The 27,783-nt window shown below is 52.1% G+C and overlaps 1 protein-coding gene across 1 annotated transcript in view; it reads left to right on the top strand.

Moving 5' to 3' along the window:
- Positions 1–8,335: 8,335 nt before the first annotated feature.
- Positions 8,336–27,783, top strand: part of QSOX1 (quiescin sulfhydryl oxidase 1) — a 39,367-nt gene continuing 19,919 nt past the window's right edge. Inside the window, 4 exon segments of the mRNA XM_068541349.1 lie at positions 8,336–8,780; positions 17,869–17,969; positions 26,329–26,374; positions 26,928–27,030. Coding sequence (XP_068397450.1) covers positions 8,507–8,780; positions 17,869–17,969; positions 26,329–26,374; positions 26,928–27,030 — 524 coding nt within the window. The 5' untranslated portion in view covers positions 8,336–8,506.

Consider the following 27,783-nt stretch of genomic DNA (forward strand, 5'->3'; position numbering starts at 1 on the left):
CTTGTTACATTGCTCAAGGCCAAGGTTCCCAAAAGGAGCTGGGAGGAACAGAATGTTGAGCTCAGCACTTTTCTCCGGCATAAAGATTTATGTTAGAATTTTAATAAATAAATAGGAAGAGAAGGAATGTGCTGATAATACTTCTAAATTTTATATTCACAGAGGGATATATGGTAGAAAGTGCTGGTATTCTTTCAGAAAAACAACAACAGCAACGATTCATAGCTGCCATAAGGATAATGATTATCTTTTTTCTTACCAACACCTGAGCATCGACCAGGACGTGCAAAGACAAAAGAAGAGAGATCTCACATCCCACAGTCAGTGAATGGGTAAGGGAGACCATCACAAGTGTGATGACTTTCAAGACGATTAATAACATAAACCAGTTTCCAGAAAGGACAGGAAGATAGGGAGCTTTTATTTTAGATGGTAAGGCAAAGTTGGGAAGAGGAGACCATGAAGGTCAACTAGGAGAATTGAGGCTCACCACGTGGCTGTCAGGGCATTTCATGTTTTTATGAAAGTACAGTAGCAGACACTGCATCCCAACTCCCCTTCTGGACCAGAGGGTGCAGTGCGTAGCTGCAGATGAGGCAGGGCCAACCACCAAACAGCAGAGCTTGGCACCTTGGGAGATAGGATGGCAATGTCTGGGCACAGCAAATCTAGAAAGCCCATCTGTCCCACAGAAGCATCCCCTCCAGGGGCTGGGCAGGAGAGTGAAAACCAGGGCTGAAGGGGTGTGGCTGAACGATGGACAACAGCATGGAGCAAGTGGCTTCCATAAGGAAGGAGAGGTGGAGGCTTGCGAAGTCCTTCAGGGTGTCTGCTGATAAGCAAGGCCATCATAAAATAAGAATGCAACATCTGGATGCTGATGCAGTCATCCGGGAACATGAAAACACTCAGTATTTTATTTGGACAGTTCATGCAAAAAGCATTAATTGAGTACCTACTGTGGGCTAGGCAAATTCTTGCAAGATACCCTTTCTTCTCTATATATGCTTCTCCCCCCTTTTGCAACTAAATGGCTTGAGTCAAGTTTATCCGGACACCTGAAAATCTCTGGTGCATTCGTGACACATCTGGACGTAGGTATTCTGACCTCCAGGTGTACTCAGACCTTAGCCTTTCCTATTATTTAAAAAAACAAGTATTAGTTGAGCCCTGCTGTCCTGGACAGTGTGCTAGACTCTTTCACATTCTCCCGTTTGATTCTTACACCTCTGCCTCCTGGTGCTGGACATCATCTGCTTCGGTCTGCGCCGCCTCATTTACCCTCTTCCCCTGATAACAGTACTCCTTTTTCTTTGGAATATTGATCCTCTTTTACTCCAAACATGTAGTTATGGTCGGGGCTGCCAACTATGGTGCTCACCCCTGTGGCGATATGACCTCCCTGATCATAGTGACTAATCTAGGAATAAACAAATAATCCAAGTCTGGCCAGAGTTTTCCCCAGTATTTTTCAAACTAGGGTCAGGAGAGAAGTTCTGGCTTTTTTTCCCTCTGATCTCAAATTGAAAGCTAAGGCCAGAATTCTGGACTTTCACAAACAGCCCAGATGAGAGAATAAAGCCAATGTACAGAGACTAGAAATGCAGAGCAAGATGGTATCATGGTGTCTCTGAGGCCAGGTATGGCTTTGCCCTACCCTTGATTTGGTTCTTTGAGGCAATCGATTCCCCTTCCCTGCTTCAGCTGATTCAGTTAGGGTTTTCTTGAGTACAACCAAGAGTCCTCCTAAGGTGCTCACTTATTCAGACAAATCCCAGAATCTCAGGCAGCCCCTTCAGCTGACCAGGAGGCTCAGATACTGTTCCTCTGAGTTTTGACATCCCTTTGAAGTTATCTTGTTTCCTCTGTAGCTACCCACACCACACTGGTTCCAGCTCATAATTCTAGACTAAATATTTATCTTAGGGCTTCCCTGGTGATGCAGTGGTTGAGAATCTGCCTGCCAATGCAGGGCACACGGGTTCGAGCCCTGGTCTGAGAAGATCTCACATGCTGCGGAGCAACTAAGCCCGTGTACCACAACTACTGAAGCCCGTGCGCCTAGAGCCCGTGCTCCGCAACAAGAGAAGCCACCGCAATGAGAAGCCCGCGCACCACAACAAAGAGTGGCCCCGGCTCACCACAACTAGAGAAAAGCCCGCGTGCAGCAGCAAAGACCCAACACAGCCAAAAATAAATATTAATTAATTAATTAATTTAAAAAAATTTATCTCAGCACTGCAAAGATAGGCTGGAATTTTCAAAGACTTGACTAAAATTCTGAGGGCTGACAGCAAGCAAACAAATAATATGAGGTAATAAATGTACAGACATTAATTACAGATTACAGAAGTCTTCCACAAGCTTACTTCAGGGCTTGCAGACCTATATTACTGCCTGAGCTATCTTGAAATTGTTTCATTCTAATCCTGAAGATGTGGCAAAAGGTTTTAGCAGTTCAGCCTGGATTCCTTGCTTCCTAGCTATGAGTCTGGCTCCACATAGACAGCATTGTTTAAAAAATTAGTTAAATTTAAAAATTAAAATGTAGCAAACCAAATTGATTTTTAGATGCAGGGATCTGATGTTGAAATGCAACTCCTCCCTCATACAGCTGTGTGACCTTGGGCAAGTTATTTAGCTCTCTATGCCTCCGTGGCCATGTCTGTTAAGACGGAGATCACAATATTATAGGATAATTCTGAGGATTAAGTGAGATAAAACACGCAAAAGGTTGAGGGTTGATAAGTGAAATTTCCACTATACCCCAACCCCGAAAGAGAGCAAACTATAGGAGGAAGCGTCCACCTTTTTTCTGGTCCTCCCTTGTCTCACCGAGAGTGAAGACGGGTGACTTAACTGCTAAGTTTGGGGAAAGGAACTCCGCCGTGTGGCTCAGTCCCTCCAGAGTCTCCTTCTCAGGAACCTGGCAGCCTATGTGTGGGCAGGTGCCGTCTCATGTCTTCTCCTCCATTCAGCCAGCTTACCAGACAGGCTCAGCCCCTGCAGAGAAGGCCTGGAGTTGGGGGTCATGTTTAATTAGAAACACTTTGTGGAAGCACACTAAGCCACGTTCTCCAATCAGCTTCGTCTGTAAGAAGGTGGAGGAGTTTTAGTTTCCGTTTGTGTCTTGTGCTTGTTTCTTACTTGAGAGGAGACACAGGGGTATTATTCACTGACACCGCCCCCCGTACTCCCACCCCAAGCCCCTTTACTTAGCACAGTGCTCGGCCCCTAGTAAGCGCTCAATAAGTACTTGGACATCTATTCTGGAAGTCTAAATTTCTCTCGAATCAGTCTCACAAGTATCACAAATTTGGCAAGGTCCCCAGAAGCCTCCTATGGGGAAGACAGCACCCTCTAACCCAGCGACTCAGCAATGTGGCCTTCTTGCTTTTGACTTCAGGCCTTATTTGATGACTTGCAGGTTCCTAAAAGGCTTCACTCCTTATATTGGCCAGAGAGCCCGAACAACAAGGCCTCAAGTGTACAGCCTTATATCTTCATTCCACTTTAAATAATCAGCTCGTCCTTGGAGGCAGAGGGTGAGGGGTGGGGGATGGGTAGGAGCATGCAGGGGGGCTATAAATGTGTGTATCTGGGGTGCCTATTCCCTTTGAATTGCCAACAAGTGACTTAGGACCAGGGAAGCTTTACCTGAACATGGGGTTCTGCCCCAAATATCCCTTTCACAGAGGTCCCCATCTCAATACTTCGATAGCTATGTTGGAAAGCCTGACAAGAATGGACTCTACCATTACCTTGCTATGTGGCCTTGAGCAAGTGCCTTCACCTTTCTGGGCCTCAGTCTCCTTGACAGATAAAGAATAAGACCATTGGACTAAGTGTGAACAGGAAAGAACGAGGAGCTGGGAAGGAATTGCTTAGCTGCCCTCGTGTGCTGGCTCTCTGTCTGGTGGATGGGTAGATCTCCAGTTCCCTGCTCCCACACAGGAGACTCACAGAAGGATGGTCAGGGGGTTTTGTGTTTTCCATTCTCATTTCTTGAAGAGCCCAAGTTTAGGTACAGTATTCTGCATTCTCCACCCTCCTCTAACCTGCCTTTTGTCCTGGAAGCCCACCACTATGGGCTATAATCAGGGCATTCTCACCTCTGGCTTTGACTGTGTTTGGCCAGTGGGAGGCAATGGCAAGACAGCAGAGGACTGGGGGAGAAAGAAGGGGAAGCGAGACTTTCCCGATGCTTCCCTGCTCTCCTCCTGGCTCTGTGTCCCTGGCAGTGGCAGCATTTTGGGGTCACCACTCCTGTTGGGTGGCCGCTCTTCTTGGACTCCAGCGCCCACTGGTCTTCCTCACAGAGTTCCCTCCCCTTGTCTCCTCCCCTGGAGGAGTGCTAAAAGGACTTCATCCTGTTGTCAGTCGCTAAGGACCTCACATCTCTTGTCAGTTCCCTCTACCCACACACACCTCTGGAACCAGACCATCCATTAACACCCCCGGAACCAGTCCATCCATTAACACCCCACTCAGCAAAACTTTTGAATGTGCCTTCTTTTTTCTGCTGTATCTAAGTGATACAGACTCTGACTACCTCTCTTCTGACTCTCACAACTGGTATTCTAACCAACCCCAGCTATGGAAAGGTTCATCTGGAAGACCAAGAGGCAAGTTCTGAAGAGACAAAGCAAAGATTCTGGGCACTTGCCTTCCAGCTGCTCACACTGTCTCTGATCCTCAGTGCTAATGAATAAGTGGAAAGTCATCTAATGCTCTGCTACCAGATGACATATTTTACCTAACACTATTCTGTTGCTCACCATCATTATCTGTATTGGTGTATAAACTGCATTCCCCTTACCATCTATCTCATTTTTGGTGGACAGACTCCCAAATTCCTTCTCTTTTATTTATGCATAACACATGAATGATTCACAAGTGGGAAAGTCAGCAGGGCTCCTTCGACCTCAGTCTTCTCATCTGTAAAAACGGGATAATGATACTCTCATCCTCATAGGGTTGGCATGAGGATTAAGTGAGTAACATCTGTAAGTGCTCAGAACAGCAGATGTAAACTATTAGCCAATACTGTTATTATCCTCTCATCTGATTTATCTTGCCTCACTTTCCTACAGCCTCTACACAGGAAGGGGAACAGGGAAGTTAGCTAGCTTTCAATGCTTTCCTCAGCACACGTTTCCCCTCCACACCCCATTCCTGAGTAGATTTCCTTCTCTGCCACCTTTGCATTCCAGGAAGTTCCTGGAAGGGCAAGCAGGGAAGTTGTGATACTTATGTTTTCTGCTTTCAATTCTAGACCAGTGGTCTTCCAATGGTGGCCTGTGGAGCCCTGGGGTTCCCAAGAAGCCCCATGGACCACAGAAAGTGGTTATTGCCGTAGGTCACAACTTTCATCTTGCTTTTTTAAAATTTTATTTTTTATTAAAAAGACTCTTTTTGGAGTATAGTTGATTTACAATGTTGTGTTAGTTTCAGGTGTATAGCAAAGTGAATCAGTTATACATATACATGTATGCACTCTTTTTTTTATAAGGTTCTTTTCCCATGTAGGCCATTACACAGTATTGAGTAGAGTTCCCTGTGCTATACAGCAGGTTATTATTAGTTATCTATTTTATATATAGTAGTGTGTATATGTCAGTCCCAATCTCCTAATTTTCCCTCCCCCCAACTTATTCCCTGGTAACCATAAGTTTGTTTTCTACATCTGTGACTTTACTTCTGTTTCGTAAGTTCATTTGTACCCCCTTTTTTTTAGATTCCACACATAAGTGATATCATATGATATTTGTCTTTCTATGTCTGACTTACTTCACTCAGTATGACAATCTCTAGGTTCATCCATGTTGCTGCAAATGGCATTATTTTGTTCTTTTTTATTGCTGAGTAATATTCCATTGTATATATGTACCACATCTTCTTTATCCATCCCTCTGTTTATGGGCAGCTTGCTTTTATTGGAGACTCCTTTTAAGATTCTGTTTGAACAGACTTTCAAGACTTAAAGTTGAAAATCCCTGTATTGCTGTTCTGAGATATTGAAGCCCCAGATTTTACAACTCTCAATGCTAATTTCTTTGGCCCCATTGCCAAGAAACTTTATCTATTCCATTCAAATCATTTGTATTCTTTTCCATTTCTGATGTTCTGAAATAGAAATGTGAACAAGCAAATCTTTGTGTACTTATGTGAGCTGTGCTTCCCAGGTGCTCTTCATGTTTAGCCAAAACTGTCCCCTTAATTCCCAGGGAATTCCCTGGGGAAGATAACTATAACATTTTTTAACAATAGAGACATGTGAAGGCACTTGACTTTTCCTGGCCCCTGATTTAGCCGCTGGAGTACGTCCACCCCTTGGAATCCAAGATTGCTAGGGGACTATCTATGCAGTTCAAGACTTTGAACTTGAGAATATGTTCAAAGTCTATTCTCTGTTCAGGCACAGAGAATACGAATTCATGAAGGGAGCAAAAGCTCCAACCTCCAGATCTCTGCCTGGAATGCTCTTATCCCACATTGCCACAAGTTTCCCTCCCATTCTTCATTTGGGTCTTTGTCTCAAATGTTACCTCGTTAGAACTGCCTTAAGACTGGGGCAAGAGGAGCCCCTACCTTGTCTTCTGAGCTCTCTGACCCTCTTCCAGCCATGCCTCTTTCCACAGAGCTAGAAGACCATGGGGCAAGGGGATGAGTCCACCCAAAGCTCCTGTGTCTCACCCCTTCTTAGATCATACTGCGGGTACATGAGACCCTAGAACTCCCTACCCCAGTAGCACCAGGCCAGCTTCTAGAGACTGCATCAGCCTTTTCCCAAGGTCTGTTCTCTTAAGGAACCAAGGAGCGGCTATTTGCTGGAGATATGGATGGAGCTCAGATGTGCAGAGAGGGATGCTATAGGTGTGGGCACAAGTTCCCTTGAAGTATGGGATAGAGCTGGGGTGCAAAGAGTAGGAGGAAGGTTGCGGGCCAGGGACCAGTTACCACCTAAGCAGCCCCATTCCAGTGCACTTCTTGGGGGAAGTCCGAGATTTCTAAACTTAAGTTTGGCCTTCCAGATTATTATGAAGGTATACTTGTCAACATGAAAGGACAGGAATTTTACATAACAGTTTAAATTGGTTTATAATTTTAAATTATGTAAACATATGATAGGTTTGCCTCCATTTGCACTATTTACCCTGGCCCTGCAAATATCAGGGATGGGCCCATCCCTGACCTCCCTGTCTAAAATAAAATACCACTTCCTCTGTCACTTTATTCTTACCCTATTGTACATGTCTTCATAGCCTTTGTCAACATAGGATCTACATTTACATCTCTCTATCCCTATGCACACTAGAATGTAAGTTCCATGACTGTAGAGTCTTGGTTTTATTTACTGCCTCAGCCTTAGTACCTAGAGCAGTGCCTGGCACAAAGAAACCACTCAGTAAATGTTGAATGAATAACAAATCTAGTCTCAGATGGCTTACAGGTGAGGTGGCCTAACCCAGCAGACACAAAGGGAAAAGATCACGTGACAACACTCTGAGGACCGCCTGCTCCCGTTAAGATAACTCAGCACTGGAACTACAGAAGGTAGACCACGGAAAATTAATCATCAACACTTTAGCACACATGAACACAAGATTAGTTATCAGGTTACTCGTGAGAGGGATATGTAAGTGAATATGGAGATCTGTGCGTAGGCTGGAGAGTTAGATGTGGGGTACCTGGGCTGCTGGGAGCCCCAGTTGGAGGAATCGTCCTAACAACCTTAGGTGGCCAGACCTGCCTGCTGAGGAAACTCTGATTCCACCCAATGGACCACGCCAATCCAGCCCAGCCTAAAATGGAAGGGGGCCTTTAATTCATAATTAGGAAGCCCTCAAATAATATTTTCCTTAGATGGTCACAGGCCTTGTGGGGTGTGGGGTGTGGGCACATCTGATCCCCGTGGGGTCATGGTGGTCACAGACTCAGAGACTGTCCTACCACCCGTCCTTCTCTCCCACGTGCTTCTAATTCACAACTTCTTATCGCTTGGTGGGATCCCCAGAACTTTCTGGGAACAGCATAAATCGGTCCAATCTATTCCAACGGACTCTTTTCCCGTTGGATACGGGGCCTGTGAGAAGCCAAATGACTTCCCGGAGTCCCCAAAAGCGACAGGAACGCGGGCCCGGGACTCTGCCCCGCGGATGTCCCACACCTATCATTTGGCGGTGGGGGGCTACGGGGCCTGGGCTGCGCTCCCCGCCTCCTGGGGCCGAGGCGGGAACCCGACTAGCTCTGAGGTCTCGGCGGACTGCGAAGGGGGCGCTCGCAGCCGGGCCCGGACTCCAGCACCCGGCTCCGGCTTTCGTCCTTCGTCTGCTTTCCTGCCCACTGGCCGGAGGGCGGGGCGGGGAAAGGGGCGGCAGCAGGCCACGGTGGGCGGGGTCACGTGGCTCCTCCCAGCGACGGAGACAAGAGGTGCGGCGGAGGCGCCCGGCACCAAGTCGTCCGAAAGTTGTGCGCAGTGGTGGACTCCGCGCAGCTGCAGAGGATGGAGTGCTGTGGACGCGGTTCCGGGCCGCAGCTGTCGCTGCTGCTGCTGCTGCTGCTGCTGTCGCTGCTGCTGGTGGTGCCCGGCGCCGGCGCAGCCCCTCGCTCGACGCTCTACTCGCCCTCCGACCCGCTGACGCTGCTGCAGGCTGGCACCCTGCGCGGCGCCGTGCTGGACTCCCGCAGCGCCTGGGCGGTGGAGTTCTTCGCCTCCTGGTGCGGCCACTGCATCGCCTTCGCCCCGACGTGGAAGGCGCTGGCCAAAGACGTCAAAGGTGAGAAACTGGGTGCGGGGGGAGGCTCGCTCCACTCGCCCCACCCGGGCGGATCCCCGCCACCTGCCTCACGGAGCCCCCCTTCAACGCTGCCCGCTTCCTCCTGCCTGTCACCTCAACCCATCTTCCTCTCTGCCCCTCCCACTTCCCCCCAGTTTCTCAGCCCTCAGCTCCATCTTTACTCCCGCCCCTCCCTTTCTTTTTCCCCTTGGCCGGTGTCCCGAGTTTTCTCCCCCTCCCCGCGGTCTGGGTCCCCAGACCTGCTCTGCTTTCCTTGTCAGTCTTCTGCCGGCTCATGGCCCCCATCCCTGCGACGTGGTCTCCTTTGTTCCTCCTCCCTGACACCTTACGGCTTCCTGTAGTTCAGCCTTGCGGCAGACCCCTTCCTACCAAGTTCCCCAGCTGCGGTGGGATCAGTGTCGGGGAGAAAAAGAACTGATACTCTTTCTGCCGCCGCCCCTATTCCCACTCCCGCCTTCCTTTCCCCACCCCTTGGCTAGTAGACCCTGCCGGTACGTAGACTTCCTTTCTCAGCTGTATCTTTGAGGCAGAGTTTCCCTGTTTCCTGTTTCCCGGCCGCTCCTGACCTGCTGCCTCCAGCTCCTTAGCTTCTGGGCCGCATCCTTCTCTCTTCCCCTCCTTCTGCACCTTCTCCTTCTGCTTCAACCTGTGAGCCCAAAGGCCCGACTGAGGGCAGCCTCTTGGTGTGGGTTTGGCCCTTGCTCCATTTTCCCCTTCATTGGCCTGACCACTAATACCGTATTTCCTTCATTCTAAGAGACTGTCAGTTGTGAGACCCACCATTCGTTTACTAGTGGCCTGCGGGGTAGAGGGATAAGACGACCGCTAATAGATGTATAGAGATTTAAAGGTGTACTCCATTACAGAAAGGTTAATGTTTTTAAAAACTTAAGATTTGGAGCTGAGTAAATATGGCAACAATAGTAATGAATATTTATTGAGCGCTTACTGTATTGTATGTCAGACACCTTCCTGAGTGAGTACTTGGTGTGTATTATCTCAGAGTTTCCTTTGCACAGGTAAAGATCCCTGTGGTGTCATCCATCTGCCTAGCCCAGGTAGTGGGTATTTGGGGGGCTGGCGTGGCGTGATGGTAGTGGTTTGCTTCTGATTTGCTGCCTCTGAATGGAGTTATTTCCTGATAACTAGGTGGTGCTAGGGCCCTAGCAGGGCTCCTGACCTTCAGCGGTCACTGAATGAGGACTGTGGGCATCTTAGGGCGTAGGCCTCTTCCTGGAGAGGGAAGAACTGGAACTGTTTTTCCCCTGCTGTGCCATTTTCTTGATAAACTCAACTCTTTGCGGTAGAGTAGTGCATTTGTAGATGTTGGTTTTCAAACTCAGGCCACCTCTTCCCTTGAGCAGCTTGCATGGTGGTTCCTGAAGTGGTTAGATGGAAAGATGTATCATCTGTTAGCCATATGGTCTTGGAAAGTTATTTTTAAACAAAACCGATAAACCGTTTTCCCTCCAATTTACACGCAGACACTTGTCTGCATGCCTCTCTGGTCCCATCACTTGAATGTGCCATTTCTCTGCAGCTCTTCACACTGCATCATTTCAGTGATGTCAGCACATCTGGTCAGGGCAGGAGGCAGGAAGAGTGTTGAACGTGGAACTGGAACACCTGAGGGGCACTAGGTGTTCAGGGGACACTGTGGGCCTGAACATCATAAAAATTCCTAGGTCAGTTTACACTTTGAGGCCATAAAAGTTCCTTAATGGCCGCAGGTGGACTCAATCTAGAAGATTCTTACATCTTGAGAGTGCTGGACAGAAAGATTAGCTTCCAGCTGACTCATGGGTTTGGCCTCTGGCAACCCAGAGCTTTCCAATGAATTGCACATCCAGATACTGACCCAGCCTGCTCCTGGATGAGGGTTGCCACTTCCCAAAGACCCAAAGGGGTCTTCTCCCCAGTGCATAGAATGAGAGTTTCCCTAAAAAAAGCAAATCAAAACTTAACCTCAGAAAGGAAAATGGTGTCTGTAGAGATGAACCACAGTCCATGGGAGATGGGAGATTCAGGTGAAAACTGGAAGTCTCCCACGAACCATGGAGGTGTCAGCCCCCTAAGCAAGATCATGTCGACGGGAGCGCTGGCCGAACCTGGTGTTGGCCTGCAATGATAAAGAATGCCTCCAGTCCAATCCAAGGAGATGTTTCCTGGTGAGGCCCTTCAACATCTCTGTATTCTGAGGTTCCTTGAGAAAGTTTGGTTGTGGACCGGCAGAGGGTTGCTCTCGCACCACCCTGGACCCATGGGCCTGTGGCCCCTGCCCTCTGCCATTGGTATGAATGCCTTGGGTAGGAGCAGTGAGACTGTGGAAGGCCATGAGGGGAGAGAAGAATTTTGCAACCCTGCCCAACTGGCCTCAGGCATTGAATCTGACTGGCCAGGGCTCATTTCTTCAGTAAATTGTAGGCTAGGTTCTCTGGGGCAGTTGTTACCCTGGGGCAGAGAACTTGTTTCTAAGAATCTGGCTCACCCCTTTCTATTCCAGAGCAGCTCTTACTGCTTCACCATGTGTTTTGGAAATTGATTGTGTTCATTTTAGACCTTCAGTCCTCATCACTGGCTAATCAATCAGCAAATATTTGTTGAGTGACCTCTGTGTGCAAAGCATTGTTTACATTGCTATTGGGTAAATCACACAGCAGGGAAATTGACACCAGTAAGAAGCTGTATTTGAAAAGGGTCAGAAGAGCATAACTCAGCCATTTCTTGTTTTGGGAATTCAGGGAAGGGGAAAGTCACAGAGGCCTGGTCACCAAAGGCCTTTATCTAAGCAGTTATTTATTATACACTTGCCTTATGCCAGACACTGTGCTAAGGGCCTTTATAGGCCACTGTTGTATATAATCTTTATGAGAAAATATCTGAGCAACAGATAGCCTTTTTTTTTTTTTTTAACCGATAAGTAACTTGCCCAAGATTACACAGATGCTGGAGGGGGTTCTTTTTTCATTTTTATTTTATTTTTTTCTATTTTTGGCCCCACCATGCAGCATGTGGGATCTCAGTTCCCAGACCAGGGATCAAACCTGCGCCCGCTTCAGTGGAAGCACGGTGTCTTAACCACTGGACCACCAGGGAAGTCCCTGGAGGAGATTCTTTTTTTTTTTTTTTTTAATACATTTATTTATTTATCTATTTATTTTTGGCTGCATTGGGTCTTTGTTGCTGTGTGCAAGCTTTCCCTTGTTGCGGCGAGCGGGGGCTACTCTTGGTTGTGGTGCGCAGGCTTCTCTTTGCAGTGGCTTCTCTTGTTGCGGAGCATGGGCTCTAGGCACGCGGGCTTCAGTAGTTGTGGCGCACTGGCTCAGTAGCTGTGGCTCGCGGGCTCAGTAGTTGTGGCACATGGGCTTAGTTGCTCCGTGGCATGTGGGATCTTCCTGGACCAGGGCTTGAACCCATATCCCCTGCATTGGCAGGCGGATTCTTAACCACTGCACCACCAGGGAAGTCCCTGGAGGAGGTTCTTGAACCCAGCTCTTTCTGACTCTCCAGAGCCTGGGCAGGTGGAGAGGGGGGAGAAGGAGGAAGGGTACTGCAAGTGGGAAAAGGACCTGTGCAGAGCGTGGAGATGAGATTTGTAAGGCGTGGGTGTTGAGTGACAGCGAGCAGTGTTGGTTTCCTCCTTTTCTCTCCCAGGGCATGGCCGTCCTCTCCTGCTTGTACCCCTGCGCTACTAGTGCAGAGCCTGGCGCAGGGTAGCAGCTCACTGAACACTCATGCAGACCGATGGCACAAGCCTCACGGGATTCCAGATGAGGCTGTGAGTGACCAGGCCTTCTGGGGCTGCCGTGGCTCCTCTTGACTCAGACCTGGGGTGTCAGCCAGGTGTGAGGGGCGGGGAAGGCATTTTGTCTGCGTCATGACCTCACTGCCCAGAAGCTGGCAACAAGGAGGAAGGGATGTCATGGTAATGGAATAGGCCTGGCCAACTCGCTGTGTCAGGAGGACTCCTGGAGACTCAGGCGGGGGTCTCGTTCTGACCTCTCGACCTGACTGGCTCTTGTGGTTTGGGTGGGTCTGGCCCCTGCCTTAATAGAGGCCCAGGCTGCTTAGCACTCAGAGGCCTCACGGCCATTCTTCTTGGCGAGAGTGTTTTGCCATCCAGCACCCACATGGTTGTCAGAGCTGGAAAGGACTTGAGACATCCTCATCTTGGCCCTCGTGTGACCGGTGAGGAAACGGAGACCCAGAGAGGAGACGTGTGGAGCTCATGGTGCTTCGACCAGTTGCAGCTGTCTGCAAGCCCTGTGACTCTGGGTCCAGTGCCCCTTCCTGGCCTTGTGAGCGGGGTGGGTATGCCGCCTGTGACTCCAGAAGGAGCCCATCCCCCTCACCAGAAAGCATCCCCTCTCCCGCCACCCAGGGTCTGCAGCTGTGCCGCCTACACTTACCTCCCCTCCTGTCCGCTCCATTTGCTCATTTCCTCTGTCAGTGGGGAGATTACTTTGCCAAGGCAGTAATTGCACCAGGAAAGTTTTTTTTTCTCCCTAAGAGTAGGGCTGGACTGAGACTGCTAATCCTTTTGGTGTTAGGCCTGCAGGTTGTGGTATTAAGTCACCCGACACTTTAAAAAGCCTCTCTCACCCAGCTCTGTACCTCTTTGACCGCAGTGCACTTCTCGTAAATGCAGCTTTGCTTTACCAGTGGAGCACCCAGATAAGGGTCCTCTCTATTCCCGGTACTGTTACTAGAATGACGAATAGTCAGGCCCGCAGTGATTAGGGTCAAAACAGAGCTTTATAGGTCATTATGGCTCATTAAGGTATTGACGTTGATATTCCTGAGAAACATTTCTCAGCCCGGACTCTCCCAGCACCTGACTGGCCCCAGGCTCCCCCTCCTCCTCCCCCTCGGGCTGGGGCTGGTAAGAAGAGGCACCGGTTCCATTTCATGGAGGTACAGGGAATCAAGGCGTAAAGAGAGGGAGTCACAGACCTTCCAGGAGCTGGGAGCTGAGAACTCTCAGGCATCACCTCCCGCCTCCATCCCCATTACTAACACCCACCCCACCCTGCCCCCTCTGAGTTTCCTGGCTGGGAACAGAGAAGCTCTCTGTTGTGTCCTGGGCCCTCTTGAGACCACCGGGGAGGCTCAGATCCTGGGTTCAGATCCCACGTTCACCACTGATTAGTTGTGTGCCTTGGGCACAGTTATCTGATCTCTATTTTACAGTCTAGGAAAGCAGGTCTAGAGATGAATAAATACCTCCTTACTTTCTTCATAGCCTAGTTGCCCACATTAAACTACATACATTAGGCACATGATAAACTCTCTATTGGCCTGATATCACTATCATCTAAGTAAAGGCTGAGTCTATGATATTGACCAACTCTTGGGCGTTATAGAGAATGGTATGGAGCTAGAAGACGAAACTGTGTTAACCATTTTCTCTCTCACGGGGAAGGTTGTGACTTGGAGCAGACAGCAAAAGTATGAAGGTAGCCTCCTGACCCTGGTGAGGCAGAGGGACAAAAGTGGGGTTTTGGGTCTGGTAGCCCTTGGACCACTTGGAGGTCTCTTGGTCTCTGTCCTCGTTTGTAAAGCGGGTAAAATGGTGCCCACCTCCAATGGCGGTGGTGGAGTGGGAAAATCTGGAGTGTGCTGTGGACGCTCGCCGAACACTAGCTTTCTGTCCTCTCCTCTCTCTGTGCCTTCAGAGCCTCATGCCCCAGCGGGCAACAAGCAACAACTCTGGCCCGAGGGATGGCGGCCTGCACTCTTGGAGAGGAGAGGAGTGGAGCAGTTGAGGCCTGCTGTCCTTGGTCACCCTACCAAGTGGCCTTGTGAGACCCCCTGCCAGGGGCCCTCACTGGTGGAAGGACACAAAAGTGCCACTCCTCCGCCCTTAGGTCTAATTGACGTGCTGATTCTTTTGAGAACAGTTGGGCCTCTCCTGGGGGTCTCCCTGAAAAAAGCCCTAGATGCAGAGCCAGAGCCAAGCCTGAAATGTGCCAGATGACCCTACGGGGTGACCTGTGCTTCCCACCTTCTGCTGGGCCTCCCTTGGGCAGGAGAGGAGCCATAGAAAGGAGGCCTGGGGTGCTCTGCCTGTGATCCAGGGCAAAACCCCATCCCTGGGCAGCTCGCTTCTCCTGCATTCGCAGGTGATGGGCATTAACCTCACCCCCTGCCTGGACCTGAGGATAGAGTAAGGCTGAGAGAAGATGTTCCAGCCCTGTAGCAGCCCCAGGACTGGGTCAGTTGTATAATTCAGTCGATAGTCACTGAGCACCTGTTGTGTGCAGGATAATGGGGAAGCTAGGCAAGGAGGATGCAAGGATGAAGAGACACTTAGGGATGGACAGGCTTGTAACTGTGTGGTGGAAACGAGAACAGGGTCCTGAGCCTTGGGCTTGGAAGGCAGCTCTTCCTGGGAGGAAAAATCCCGTTCAAACTGAGTTGTACCTGACAACTGGGGGTTTGTTGGGAGGGTAGAGGTGGCTGTGGGAATAGCCTAGATGAGCATTGTGCTTTCAAGGAAGGAGAAAACATTCAGTGTTCCTGGAGCATAATTTGGGGAAATGGTAAGAGGAAGCTGGGTGGGGAGGGACCAGATTAAGAATGGCCTGATGCCTGTTGAGTTTTCTCCTAGAGGCAATGGGAGCCACCAAAGAATATTGAGTAGAGAGTGACATAGATCTGCAGATAGAAAAGGTCACTGGTGGCTGGGTAGGCTGGTGATGGGGCATATTAGAACCTTGGCCAGGAGGGAAATGAGACATTTCATCTGGACAAGAAACCGTGCACTAGCTCACTAGGAGGGTGGGTTAGAGGTGACGTGAGAGGTAAAGAACCCGGGGGTGGGGAGAGGAGACACAGGGGAGGGCAGGAAGAGACTCGGGAGGGAGGGTGGACAGGACACGGAAGCTGGTTGGGGTTGGTGGTTCCGCGTGGCTGGACTGCCTGACTCTGTCCCTCCTACGTGGTGCCGCCAGTGGGGGAGGGGTCGGGGAGAGCAGAGTGTCAGGGAGGGCAGGAGGGACGCTGTGCCGAGCCCAGCGTGGAGCAGACCGTGATCACTGACCACAGCAGGCTGCCCTTCCAGCTAGATGTAAAGCTGAAGGATGCAGGCCATTCGGGTTGGCGTGTATTTGTAGTTCAAACTGTTGCCCTCCTGTGCTAGGGGAGCCGAGAGCTCCCCAGAAGGGGTTTGGTGAGATGGGGTAGCGGGGGATGTTGGGGAAATGGCATCATAGGATGTGGCTCACCTGTCTCTGCTGAACACTTGCATTCACACCCCACTCCCCCATCCCCCCTCCCTCCTTCCCGCCAGGATTCAGTGCCAAGAGTAGATTGCCAGCAAGAAAGGAGAAGGGGGAGAGGGGCTGGGGAGGGAGCGGGTGTTGCCTCTGGCCTGCCGCACAGTGCCAGACCGCCTCCCTCGTGTCACCCCAAGAAGGACCAGCTTAGTTGCTCTGAACCTTCGGAGCCTTTCCTTTGAGGGATGGGTCAGGGGCGTCTGGGAGGCATCCTGGCTCCTCCATACATCTGTCCTGCAAGTGAGGGTGACACTCCTCCCCTGGGCGTAAAGGTTCTGGGAGCTCTGATGCCTTTGGAAATAGCGGTTTTTCAGATGTTGTAAGGGACAGGTTCTGGGGCGAGGTAAGAGGTCCCGGCAAAGCCACAGGTCTCAGGGATGTTATTTGGATATTAGTCTTCTGACATTAGCGAGTTCTGCGTGGGCTGCCTGTGTAAGTCCCCCCACCCCATCCTGTGCTGCAGGTGGGAGGGGTAGGGCCCTGTGGGGAGCATGTGTGCCCTCCCCCACTCCTCAGGCAGGCTCGCTCCTTCCCTCATCGGCCTAGAGGTGCCCGCGTTCCAGGGTGCCGGGGAGCCAGCCCTGAGCCCCAGGCCGGCGCGCCCTCGCTGGCCCCTGCCTGCCTTCCCGCAGCGCCGCCTCTGCAGCCCGCCTGGTCTGTGTGAGAGCCCTCACAGCCTGCCCTGTCCACTCTGCCCTCCTCGTCTGCTCACCCCGGGCCCCGGTTGCCTGTCACCTGCACTGGCGGTCAAGGCTCCGCTCAGTTCTCGCCTTTCTTGCCAGGCCCCTGCTTGGTGCCCAGGGCTGGTCTCTCCTGCGGCCACGTTCCTCCAGGGCCCCGTGCCACACGGCGTGGCACCAGTGCCTCGCCACCGCGCCGTCTGTGCGGCTTCACGTGCACGTCCTCCGTCCCGGCGGGAGCAGCCTCACTGTAATGTGGCACTTTGGTAGGTGCTCCCGGGGCACCTGACCTGGAACCGGAGCTCAGGAGGCCTACCCGGTTGATGAGTTTGTTTTCTGTTTCCCAGATCCGGGGCTGTGGCCCAGAACGGTGCCATTGTTCTCTCTGCCAGTAAGTTCCAGCGGAGGGAGGCCTTGTGGCCCGGGGCCTGATGAAGGAGCAGGGAGGGTGCCCAGGCAGCCGGCCTGGGGAGCTGTTACCTTCCGGACTCTGGCCTCAGGGCTTCTTTCCCTGTGGCTTCTAGATCCCAGGCGTCTTCACCTTCCTCCCCTGGACTTCTGCCTCCACCTCTGGCCGGGGGGCCGGTCCCCACCACCCTGTGTGCCACCCACCCAAGCTGGGCTGATGGCCACTACCTCTGGCCTCAGAGGCCTTCACCGAGGGTCCACGGGGGACCTCAGCACTCCTGAGGCATGCTCTTCACCCTTCTGGAACTGATTCTCTCTAGAGGGCAGCAGAGACAGAGGCAGTGTCCCAGGGGCTTTTCCCCAAGAGGGCCAGGCTCATCTCATACCTCTCTTCAGCTCCTCCAGCCCCTGTGCCCCTCCCCCACTGCAGAATAACGGGGGACGCAGCTTGCTGTCCTGAGTGGGGTACCGGTGCTGTTTAACTGTGTCCTAAGCACAGGCTAAATGCAGAATAACCCAACTATCTCAGAGGCCGTGTTTTGAGGAAGGGGTGACCTTTCTCCTAAGAGCTTTGGGGGCAGGTGCCGTGGGCACTGGTGGCGGTGGGGTGTTGCGTGGGCGAGGTCAGCAGGCAGAGGTGCCAGCCCCTCTTACTTACCTCAGCTTTTTTTTTGTTTCTTTTCTCTTTTTTTGTCCTTTCAGATTGGAGGCCGGCGCTGAATCTCGCCGCCCTGGACTGTGCTCAGGAGACCAACACCGCAGTCTGCAGAGACTTCAACATCACTGGCTTCCCGACTGTGAGGGTGTGTGACCAGGAGGGGCGAGCGGGCTCGGGGGCGGTGCTGTCGGAGCACAGTGCCCGCTGCTCCATGCTTCCCTGGTGTCTGCCTGGCTGCTGGGCTCTGTGGTGTCCTCCCAGGCTTCTGGGCTTGACCTGCTTAAATCACAGCCCCTGGAGCATGTACCTATTTTAGAGGCAGAAAGGGGTGTGAACTGGGAGGCAGAAAAGAAAGAGGCTCACGTGGTCTGGCATATTCTCCCCTTTATAAGGAAAAGGGGCTGTGTGTGGTTGTGTTGGGATGGGCAGATTTTAGCTGTGAGAAGTGATCATCACCTGAGCTGGTGAGAGCTCCCAGCTCCCAGGGGCCTCTTTCCAATCAATTCCTCTCCCACCTGACCTCCCAGCCTTAGAGGGCTGATCTAAACCCTGTAAAACCAGGGTTTAGGCTCTGACCCACCTGTAGGCAGGATCAGACTCAGGGGGGTCTCATGGTCCCCCAGAAAAGGTCCCCTGAGACAACTGGCCAACCTCATCCTCATCAGGCAAGTGCCTTGAACCCAAGAGGCCTAGAAGTGACCTGGCAGGAGAGCCTTAGCCCAATGCCTCAGGCAGCAGGGATCTCCATCACCGGAGTCATCACACCCAACACATGAGGGCCCTGTCACCCCGGCTCTGGCTGCAAGTAGCACGAGCTCTCTGATGAGGCCTTGCCTGCCAGCCTGCCCACCGCGGGGCGTCAACCACTTAATTAACATCTGGACAGCTTCCAAGGCTCTCACATCGGAGGCCCTGGGAAGCCCAGAGCAGCAAGGCTGTGCCATTATACTTAGCACCCTCCCCAGAGCTCAGGCCCGGCTGTAATCCAATTAGTTCTCTTCCAAATTAAAGAATCCAAATCAAAATCTCTCTCTCCACCTATAAATAATTAGCCTGCTCCCACCAGAATGGCATCTAGAAAAGCAATTTCCTCTGTGGCCACTAAGAATAATCAGGAAATGCCTTTGAAAACTGAAAAGCCAAGCATTGTCCCTGGAACAAGATATCCCTGAGTTCAGGGGCTTCAGTTGCCAGGCAGAACCATGAACCATATCTGAGCCTGATGACGCCAGGAGAATTCATCTGGAGAGCAAGGCCCCAGGCTCCTCCAGCAACATCCAGCTCTAACTCCATGTGACCTTTCTGTTCTCACGGCCAGTGAAATCCTGCTGGGTTCAGGGTTTCCACAGCCCTGGAGAGCTCCCTCCCACACGCCTGTTACCACTTAGGGTCAGGGCCCAAGCCCCCATTCAGCTGGCCTGGGGAAGTGTCCTGAGCCAACAGCTACTGCTGTATCGTTTAGAGGTGGCAGCGGAGACATTGTTTGTCAACTGTCTCTTTTAAGTAAAAGGCTTCCATGACAGGACCATGGTCCTATCCTTGGCCCCAAGATGTGTAACTTAAAATATTCAAAATTACTCTCCAAGGGGAGGACAGAACCCTCTGTTCCTTCTGCTGAGGCAGGGCAAGCAGCCCCACGTGGGAAGCTGGGGGAAGATCAGTGTGGCAGCAGGAGTCCCTGCACAGGGGAAGGGGGTTGGCATTGGTCCTGTGGCCAGGTCGGGACATCCTGTGGGGGTTCGGTGGGGGCTGGTGCCTGGGGCATTCTGTTTCTGTCTGGAAGAGACTGGGGCTCGGGGAGTTGGAAGGAGATGGCCCAGGTTTGTCGGGAGATCCAGAAGCTTCTCAGCACCTATCCGAGTCATGCAGCACACACAGCCTGAGTGCCCCAAGTGACTAATCATCTCCTCAACCGCCCATCCTGCTGTGGGAGGGGTGCTGGCAGGGCCCTGAGCTGGGCTCCTTAACTGCCTTCACACCGGTGGCATCTGGCTGGGCTGGGCTGGGCTGGGCTGGTAGTGACCTGTGCATTTCTTAAGAGCTCCAGAGACCAGTGTTGTGACCTCCCTCGGCCAAGCCCTCCCAGCCTCTCCTGAGGAGCCTGCAGTTCAGTTTCAGCAGGGAGAGGGGCTCGGTGCCCTGTCCTTAGGGCTCCGGTCCAGGGTGCAAGTGGTTCTAGCTCCTGATGGGTCTCTGTTCTAAGGCCCTAAGCAGTGGCTTTCAAACATTGTTACTGTGACCTACAACATTTACAGTGAGATCCAGAAGTTGGTTTGTATCTGTTATCCCTAAAACAATTGTTTCATAAAACGCTATTCTTAGTAAGTGCAGTACACGCTATTTTCTGTTCTATGTACTTTTTTAAAAGTACTGGCTGTGATTCACTAACTTGATTTTACAACTTACCACTAGATTACTTCTAGTGTTTGGAAAACACGACTCAGATTCCAGATCTCCAGAGATTCTGGCCCATTGAGAGCCCGGTGTGCACGTGGGCAGCGTGGCTGGACTCCCTGGGAAGCAGTACACCCTAGAGGTGGGCCTGGCTGCCAGCAGGCCAGAGAGATGGCCCTGTACCTCTGTCTGCCATCCCCTGGGGACTGGAGCCTGTCCTCGCTTCCACCCATCAAGGCTGAGAGCTCTAAGATGAGGACATGTGTTGAACAGGGGGAGGAGAGAGTGTCACTGGTGTGACAGGGGCAGGCCCGTACAAGAGTATGGCCACACCCAGTAACATGTGTCACTGTCCCTTTCCTCTGCCTCCTGCGCCTTGTCACCGTGAGCAAACAGTGAGCTTCTACCAGCCCAGCCTGTTTAGCAAACAACTGGCCCTGCAAGGCTGGCCAGCTGTGTCAGGGCCCTATCAAACTGGAGCCGGTGCCCATCTGGAAGAGAACAGAGGGGAGGGAGGGAGAGGTAGCTTAAAGCTGGTTTTGGCTGGAGCTTGGGGACCTAGAGGCTGGAACCTCAGGGGTAGAGGCTTTGCCAGTGGGCTGCAGGAGTGCCCCTCAGTGGGTAATGGAATAGGACCCTTTGTAGCCAAAGGCCTGGCTGGGATCAAGATTACAGGAAGCAGCAGCATCGGGTGGGAGAGGACAGAGGTGTCTTCCCTTTGCAAGATTCTGAGGAGATAATTGACACGAGTTCAAATCCTGACTCCCCTGCTTACTGTGACTCGGGAAGTCACTTAATGCCCTAGCCGCTGGCCTCAGTTTCTTTGTCTGAAAAATGGGATGATAATATCTACCTAATAGGGTTGTTGCCAAGTATGAAATGAGGTCTTACGTGTGAGAGTGCCGAGACACTGTGGTATTAGCTGAAGTTCCATAAATGTTAGTTGTCTTCCTTCCTGTTGCCCTGTGGGCTCGTGGTAGCCCCTCTGTGATACCCCATTTGAGGCAGTCCATCCATCAACAGCTGTTGAGTGAATGTTTGCTCGGGGCACAGCACTGTGCTCATCATCGTGGAGAAGCCAGACCTGTAAGGCATGGCCAGAAACATAAGCGAGGCCGGCCAGAGAGGAAGGCACTGCGCACAAGGGCACTCAGAGCTCCCAGCTAGTTGACAGGCAGGGAGTGATGTGTACACGGTGAACGCTGGGGGAGTTTGCCTGGGGTCACTGAGTTCTTTCCTTCCCACATCAGAGAGGACTTCATGGGGGAGGAGGAGTTCCCGGAGGACGGAGACTTCTGAGTGGGTGGAGTTTGGCTGGGAGAGAGGAGGAATGCGGGCAGGATATGAGAGCAGAGGATGTGGGTGGAACCCTGTGGGGAGTTGAGAAGGCTGGTCTGGCTGGAGCAGAGGCTCTTGTGCGGGGCTGAGGCAGGACCCCAGAAGGAGGGAGCCCAGGGATGGCAAGTCCTGAATTCAAGGCTGGGAGTGGGGAGTACCGTCTGGGCTGTTACTTTATGTGGCTCTTGTGAGATGTCAGGGAGGGGGACAGGACTCAGAAAAACATCTCCTGCCTCTCTCTGGAAAAAGGAGATAGGCCCCCCTCTCAGCAGTCACCTGCCCTCTGCCAGGTCTCTCCTCCACTGACGGTCCACAAGGTAGGAACGGTTAAGCTTGTGCGTCCTCGCAGGCTCACTGTAAGGTATTTGGAGGTCACTCTCCTTAAAACTTGTTTTGAAAGCTTGGATTCAGTGCCGTTGATGGTCGCCACTGCAAAGCGTGCTTTCTGTTTAGCCTTATTTGGCCCCCAGGAAGGCAGTTGCTCCTGGATAGGTTGGTAAAGACCTGCCCAATGCCATCTGGTCACCTGCCTTTGGGGAGACAGGGAGGATTCCAGGGGCTCCACGGTTGGGGAGGGCAGAAGCTCCTGTGTCAAGAGTTGAGAGGAAAGGGACTGGGTGCTGACTGCTTCTGGAGGAAAGGAGACTCCCTGCTGGAGTCTTAATTGCCTGTTTCCAAGGAGTGGTGGCCCTTTCCCTTGGGTAGGGCACACGCCTCCAACAGCTGACTTAATAAGCATGCAGATTAATAAGAGGACAAAAATGTGCCCTGACTCGATTTTAATGTGATTTTTGCTCGAGCTTCCAAGCTGATCAAAGGGTAGAGATTCTCTGTTCAACTGAACAGATGTCCTTTCAGTGTTTCCATGTCCTAGACACTGTGCCAGGTACTGTGGGGCTTGCAGAGGTGAATAAGCTATAGTTCTGCCCTCCCAGGTGGGAGGTGGGTGGGTGGGAAGTTCGGGTTCAAGTCCATCGTAGCTGAAATGTAGGGAATGGGGGCGGGGCAGTGGGAGGTAAGTGTGGGTGGAGGCAGATCCTGGAAGGACTTGAACGCTCTGAGTTTGGACATTATTCCTTGGCAGTAGGGAGTCATGGAAGGGCTTTGAGGAAGAGGGACATGATCAGACCAGAATTGTCCCTTAGAAACCCAAACAAAGTGGCAGTGAGGGTGATGGCTCCATCATTTGAAAAAATGGAGCATATGACCATTTCTGAGGGCATGAGGTGGGGACAGGTAGAGACAGTTGTAGTGGTCCAGGAAGTAGGTGGTAGGCCCTGGTCTCAAGGACTGTAGAAGAGGTATCACAAAGGTCAAGTTCACAGACCACAGGCGTTGTGGGAGAGGGAAATGCTGGTCTGGGTGATGGGGAGGAGGACGATCACTGGGTGAGATAAGGAACATGGGTGGAGAAACAGGTTGTGGGAGGGGTGACTCAGTCTTGGAGAGTGTGTGTGTATTGGGGGAGGGGTGCCCTGACACCTGGAAGAAACAGAAGTTAAGACAGGTGAGGACCTGAGACAGGGTTCAGGTCACAAACCATTTGGACAAGGTAGATGACATCAGCAAGGGAGACAAACAATGGGTTGGTTTGTCCATTCACCCGTTTATTCACTCATTCATTCAAAAGCATAGCTTGAGCCCCTCGTTTGTGACAGAGCCTCCCAGGGCTTTTTAAACAGAAGAGTGCCATGATCCGACGCATGGCTGGAGGAGAAACTGGGGCCAGGAGATGGCACAGGAGAGGAGTCCAGAGCAAGGCTGGGACAAGGGCGAGGGGAAGGCTGTGAAGGTGGCCTTGAAGGCCTGGGCAGTGTCAGAAAAACCAAGGGAGGGTGGTGACATGAAGGCAAAGAAGGAGAGCGTCGGGAAGATGTGACACAAAAAAAACCCTGGCCGAGGGGGGCGAAACGGGCAGTGATAGCATCAGATACTGCAGAGAGAGCAGGAAGGGCTGGAAGGTGATTGGACCAGCCAAAGAGAAGGTCAACTGAGCTTTCCTGGAGTGGTCCCAGCTGAGTGGCGGGGGCATGAGCCACAGCCAGCTTCGCGGGAAGGAAGAGGACTGAGGGCAGACACTGTTTTGAGAAATTTGGTGGCACCGGGAAATGGGACATGCAGCAACTGCAGAAGCCTCTATTCCCATCCTCCATCCCTTCGTGTCCTTTTTTTTTTTTTTTTTAACTTTAGATTAGGAGGATCTGAACCTGTTTGCAGGCATAGGGAAGGAGCTGGTAGACAAGGGGAAAGATGAAAGAGATTAATTGATAGGAAAAAGTTCCTCTAGAGTGTGAGGTATGGGAACCAGCCCTCAGGTGGTGACATTGTTCTGGAAGGTGGCTGGGAAGCTTCTGGGGACAGAAGGGAAGGCTGCGTGACTGAAGTAACTGGAGAGAGGAGGGGGCCTTCCCTGTAGCCCTGCACCTCATGGAGGAGGGGAGCTCTTGGAATTCCTGCACTCCCCTATTGCAGGCTCCTGTCTGACTCCCCACTGCCCATGGCTGGGGCCTTCAGAAGGCTCAGCTGGGGTCTGGGGAGGCTGCCCTTTGATGGAAGTAATGCCAGCACCTTTTTTTTTTTAATTTTTATTTATTTATTTAATTTATTTATTTTTGGCTGTGTTGGGTCTTCGTTTCTATGCGAGGGCTTTCTCTAGTTGCGGCAAGTGGGGGCCACTCTTCATCGCGGTGCGCGGGCCTCTCACTATCGCGGCCTCTCTTGTTGCGGGGCACAGGCTCCAGGTGCGCAGGCTCAGTAGTTGTGGCTCACGGGCCTAGTTGCTCCGCAGCATGTGGGATCTTCCCAGACCAGGGCTTGAACCCGTGTCCCCTGCATTGGCAGGCAGACTCTCAACCACTGCGCCACCAGGGAAGCCCCCAGCCCCTTTTCATAAGGCACCTGCTCAGATCTTGGAGACCTGATGGTTGAAGAAGAGTCCACCACACTACTTTACAGTAGCTGACAATAACAACTGTAGCCATGGAGAGCCACATGGCTTAAGGCGTCAAGATGTCAATCATGTTTTTATGCCTATGGAAGCAAGTTGAAGTCTATTCTGTCTGTACAAGGGCGCCATCACTGTGAATAACTGCAGCTGGGTTATTATTTGTGAGCAAACCAAACCCCAAATAGGTGTGTCTTTTATTTTGTTCCTGAGAAACAGTGTCAGCCCATAAGTGCCTTAACATGCTTTATCTACTTGATTTCATGTCACAGTCCTAGAAAACTGTGCTCGTTTTTACAAGCATAAGGATAGCATATAATTATTAATTCAAAATGTATTCAGTGACTGCGAAGAACACTATTATGAATATATGTGGCATGTGTCAGTGGCTGGTTTTCACCCAGAATAAAAGTTTATATTAATGCTCTAAGTAGAGAGAGAATAAAACAGGGTCCAGGTGAAGTCAGCAGGAGCGGGAGAAGGTTGCAGGTGGGGAGAGATGGACGGCTTCTCTGCATCTTTGTTGTTCATGTGGGAGAGGGGGGCAGGTGGCCTCCAGATTTCAGTTTTCTGCCTACAAGTGGCTAGAACCGACAGATCTAGCTGATCAATGTTTCCTAGTGTTTCAAAGGAACAAGGGAAGGGGCTGATGACGATATAGTTACGATGTTAACATTTATTGATTTCTTACTGTGTGCACCAGGTACGGTGCTAAGCACTTTGGATGTATTGTCATTGAATCCTCGCAGCAATTCTCCAAGGTAGATGGTGTCGTCCTCATCTTAAAGATGAGAAGGTTCAGAGAGGTTAATAGAGTGCCCAAGGTCACACAGCAAGAGCATAGCAGAGCCAGGCCTTGAGCCCAGGTCTGGTAGACCTGAGGGCCTGCACTCAGCCACCAGCTTGGGATAAGGCCGAGCAGCTGTGCTACTCGGCAGAGGCCCAAGGTGGCTACAAGTAGCCCCGAGGTTAGGGACCTCAAGAAGAGGCCTCTTCCCAGACTGCAGGCTCTTCCCCAGGCAGTTAAGTGGCCATCTGTCAGGACAGCTGAACTCTGTTACCTTCTGAGCCCAGGAGAGCACAAGCCAGAGTTCTGGCAGCTCTCCCACCGCCTAGACAGGAGCTCAAGTTCTAAGGAGTTGTCCTCTGTTCTCTCTGTCCTCTCTCCCAAGGAGGCAACAGACTGGGCCTGGGTGTCATGTACATGGGGAGAGAGTTAAACTGGCCTGTCTGTAATAAGGCTTGTTTCTTCAGGGGCTGAAGCCCACCCCTCAGTAGAACCAAACTGGTGACCCCTCCCTTCTGGAGTGTCTGCTGAGCCAGGCTGGGAGTCCTCGGTGGCCAGAGACACAAGCCTCGCTGCCTTTTTCCAAGATAAGGAACCAGGACAGATTGCCTCAGAGAGCAGCTAACGTTTTCCAGGGTGTGCGTGGGGGGTATGAAGTGACTTCACTTTATTTTTTCGGGGGGGTCTGCATCACTTATTTATAGAGCAACTACTTTCTAGTCCCTATGTGCCGGGTCCTGGTGCTTCGTAGAAACAGAACCCCCTCAGCCAAGTGTCCGAGCTGCAGCTTCCCGGGGTGCTCCAGAGCTGTGAGGGCAGGGATCAGGTGCAGGACACCAGGGAGAGGAACCAGGGTCCCGCGCCAAGAGCAGAGACCTCCTGCTCTCATTTTACAGATGAAGAAACTGAGGCTCACAAAAGTCAAGTCGTTTCCCCAAAGTCACCCCGTTTAGTAAGCGGCTGGGTCTCAAACACAGACCCACCTGGCGCGGGTGCTGTGCTCTTAGCTCCGCTGACTCTTTTCTGTGTGTTTGCTTCCAGTTCTTTAAAGCCTATTCCAAGACCGGCTCAGGAGCTACACTGTCAGGTGGGTGTCCCAGCTCGCGGGGTCTCATTGGCGCTGTCAGCGTCTTTCTCCCCCTCTTTCGCCTGGGCTTCTACTGGGGTGAAGAGAGCCCAGCAAGGTCTGCAGGGTGAGGAGGTCCCCAGTGAAAGCCAAATTTGTGTTTTCCTGGAAGTGTCGTTCCCAGCCAGCCTGGAAGATGCCTTTGGGAAAACAAGGCTGAAGAAGCCCTTCCATTTGGGCCCATCTGGGAAGCGGGGAGGGTCCCATGTTCCCAGAATAGCCCTTCGTGTCAAAGTAGGGTTGACATCCAGAGGGGCAGCCAGATAGAGTGGGGAGGGCCCTCGGGGCCCAGGTCTGAGGGACTCTCTCCTGCCCTGAGGGATGGGTCCCCCTGCCATGCTTAGGACCACAGGGGTGGGGTGCACCACCCCCCCATACAGAGAGGGATGAGATGCGCTCTGTTTTGCTCAGCTCGTGCCCTGGGCCCTTTGCTTCCATGAGGCAAGCTGACAAGGGCACTGGGATTTATTCTCCTCTCTTCACGCCCCTTGCCTGTGTCCATCTTCATTTACAGCGTCTGATGCTGATGTGCAGGCGCTGCGGGAGAGGCTCATTGACGCCCTGGAGTCCCATAGTGACACGTGGCCCTCTGCCTGTCCCCCACTGAAGCCTGCCAGGTATTTGGGGCTGGGGCAGGCCCAGGGCAGTGTGGCAGGATGGCAGGCCGGGGACCGGGCTGCTTCTTCCTGTTGCCTGAGCGGTGGACACTCCAGTGGACAGGAGCCCAGAGCTGTCTGGAGCAGCTGGTGGAGGGCTTCCCATTGCTGGAGGTCCTACCCGAGGAGCCCTGACTTCCTGGGGCTGACAGGGATGCAACGGCCCATCCCACCCGGTGGGAAGGAAAAGACGGGCGGGGTTCTCCAGGTCATACCTGCTGCTACTTCTCAGAACCTGGAATGTCGGAGGGATGCAGCTGGATTTCACATGATCTAACCCAGGGAGGGTCCCTGAGAGGGTGGGCGTGGGGAGGAAAAAGGGAGACCAGATGCCGTTTAGAGGAAAGGGGATGGGGGACTGAGAAGCACAAAGCCCTGTAAAATGAAGGTGCTCATTTCCTGAGCCATGGCTGTGACTGGGGGATGGGGAGGTGACTCTGCTCCCTGGGCTGCAGAGCGTCAGGTGGCTGGTGTCCCATATCTACCTGCCAGACAGCCTTCCAGGATCGCCTCTATTCTAGGAAATCAGGATAACGAGGTGCACGGCGTCTCACTCTAACTCTCCCACAGAGGGAAACAGGTAGATTGAAAACACGAGGTGTCCTGCCCTTCTGGATGAGAACTCCAGGTAGGAGAAAGCCCACCTTAAGGGGCCGAGAAGGAGCAAATCCAAGTACCAGCTGGGGCTGCTAGAGGGAGCCCAGCCACAGAACA

The sequence above is a fragment of the Eschrichtius robustus genome, chromosome 3 (assembly GCF_028021215.1).
Source record: "Eschrichtius robustus isolate mEscRob2 chromosome 3, mEscRob2.pri, whole genome shotgun sequence".
NCBI lineage: Eukaryota > Metazoa > Chordata > Mammalia > Artiodactyla > Eschrichtiidae > Eschrichtius > Eschrichtius robustus.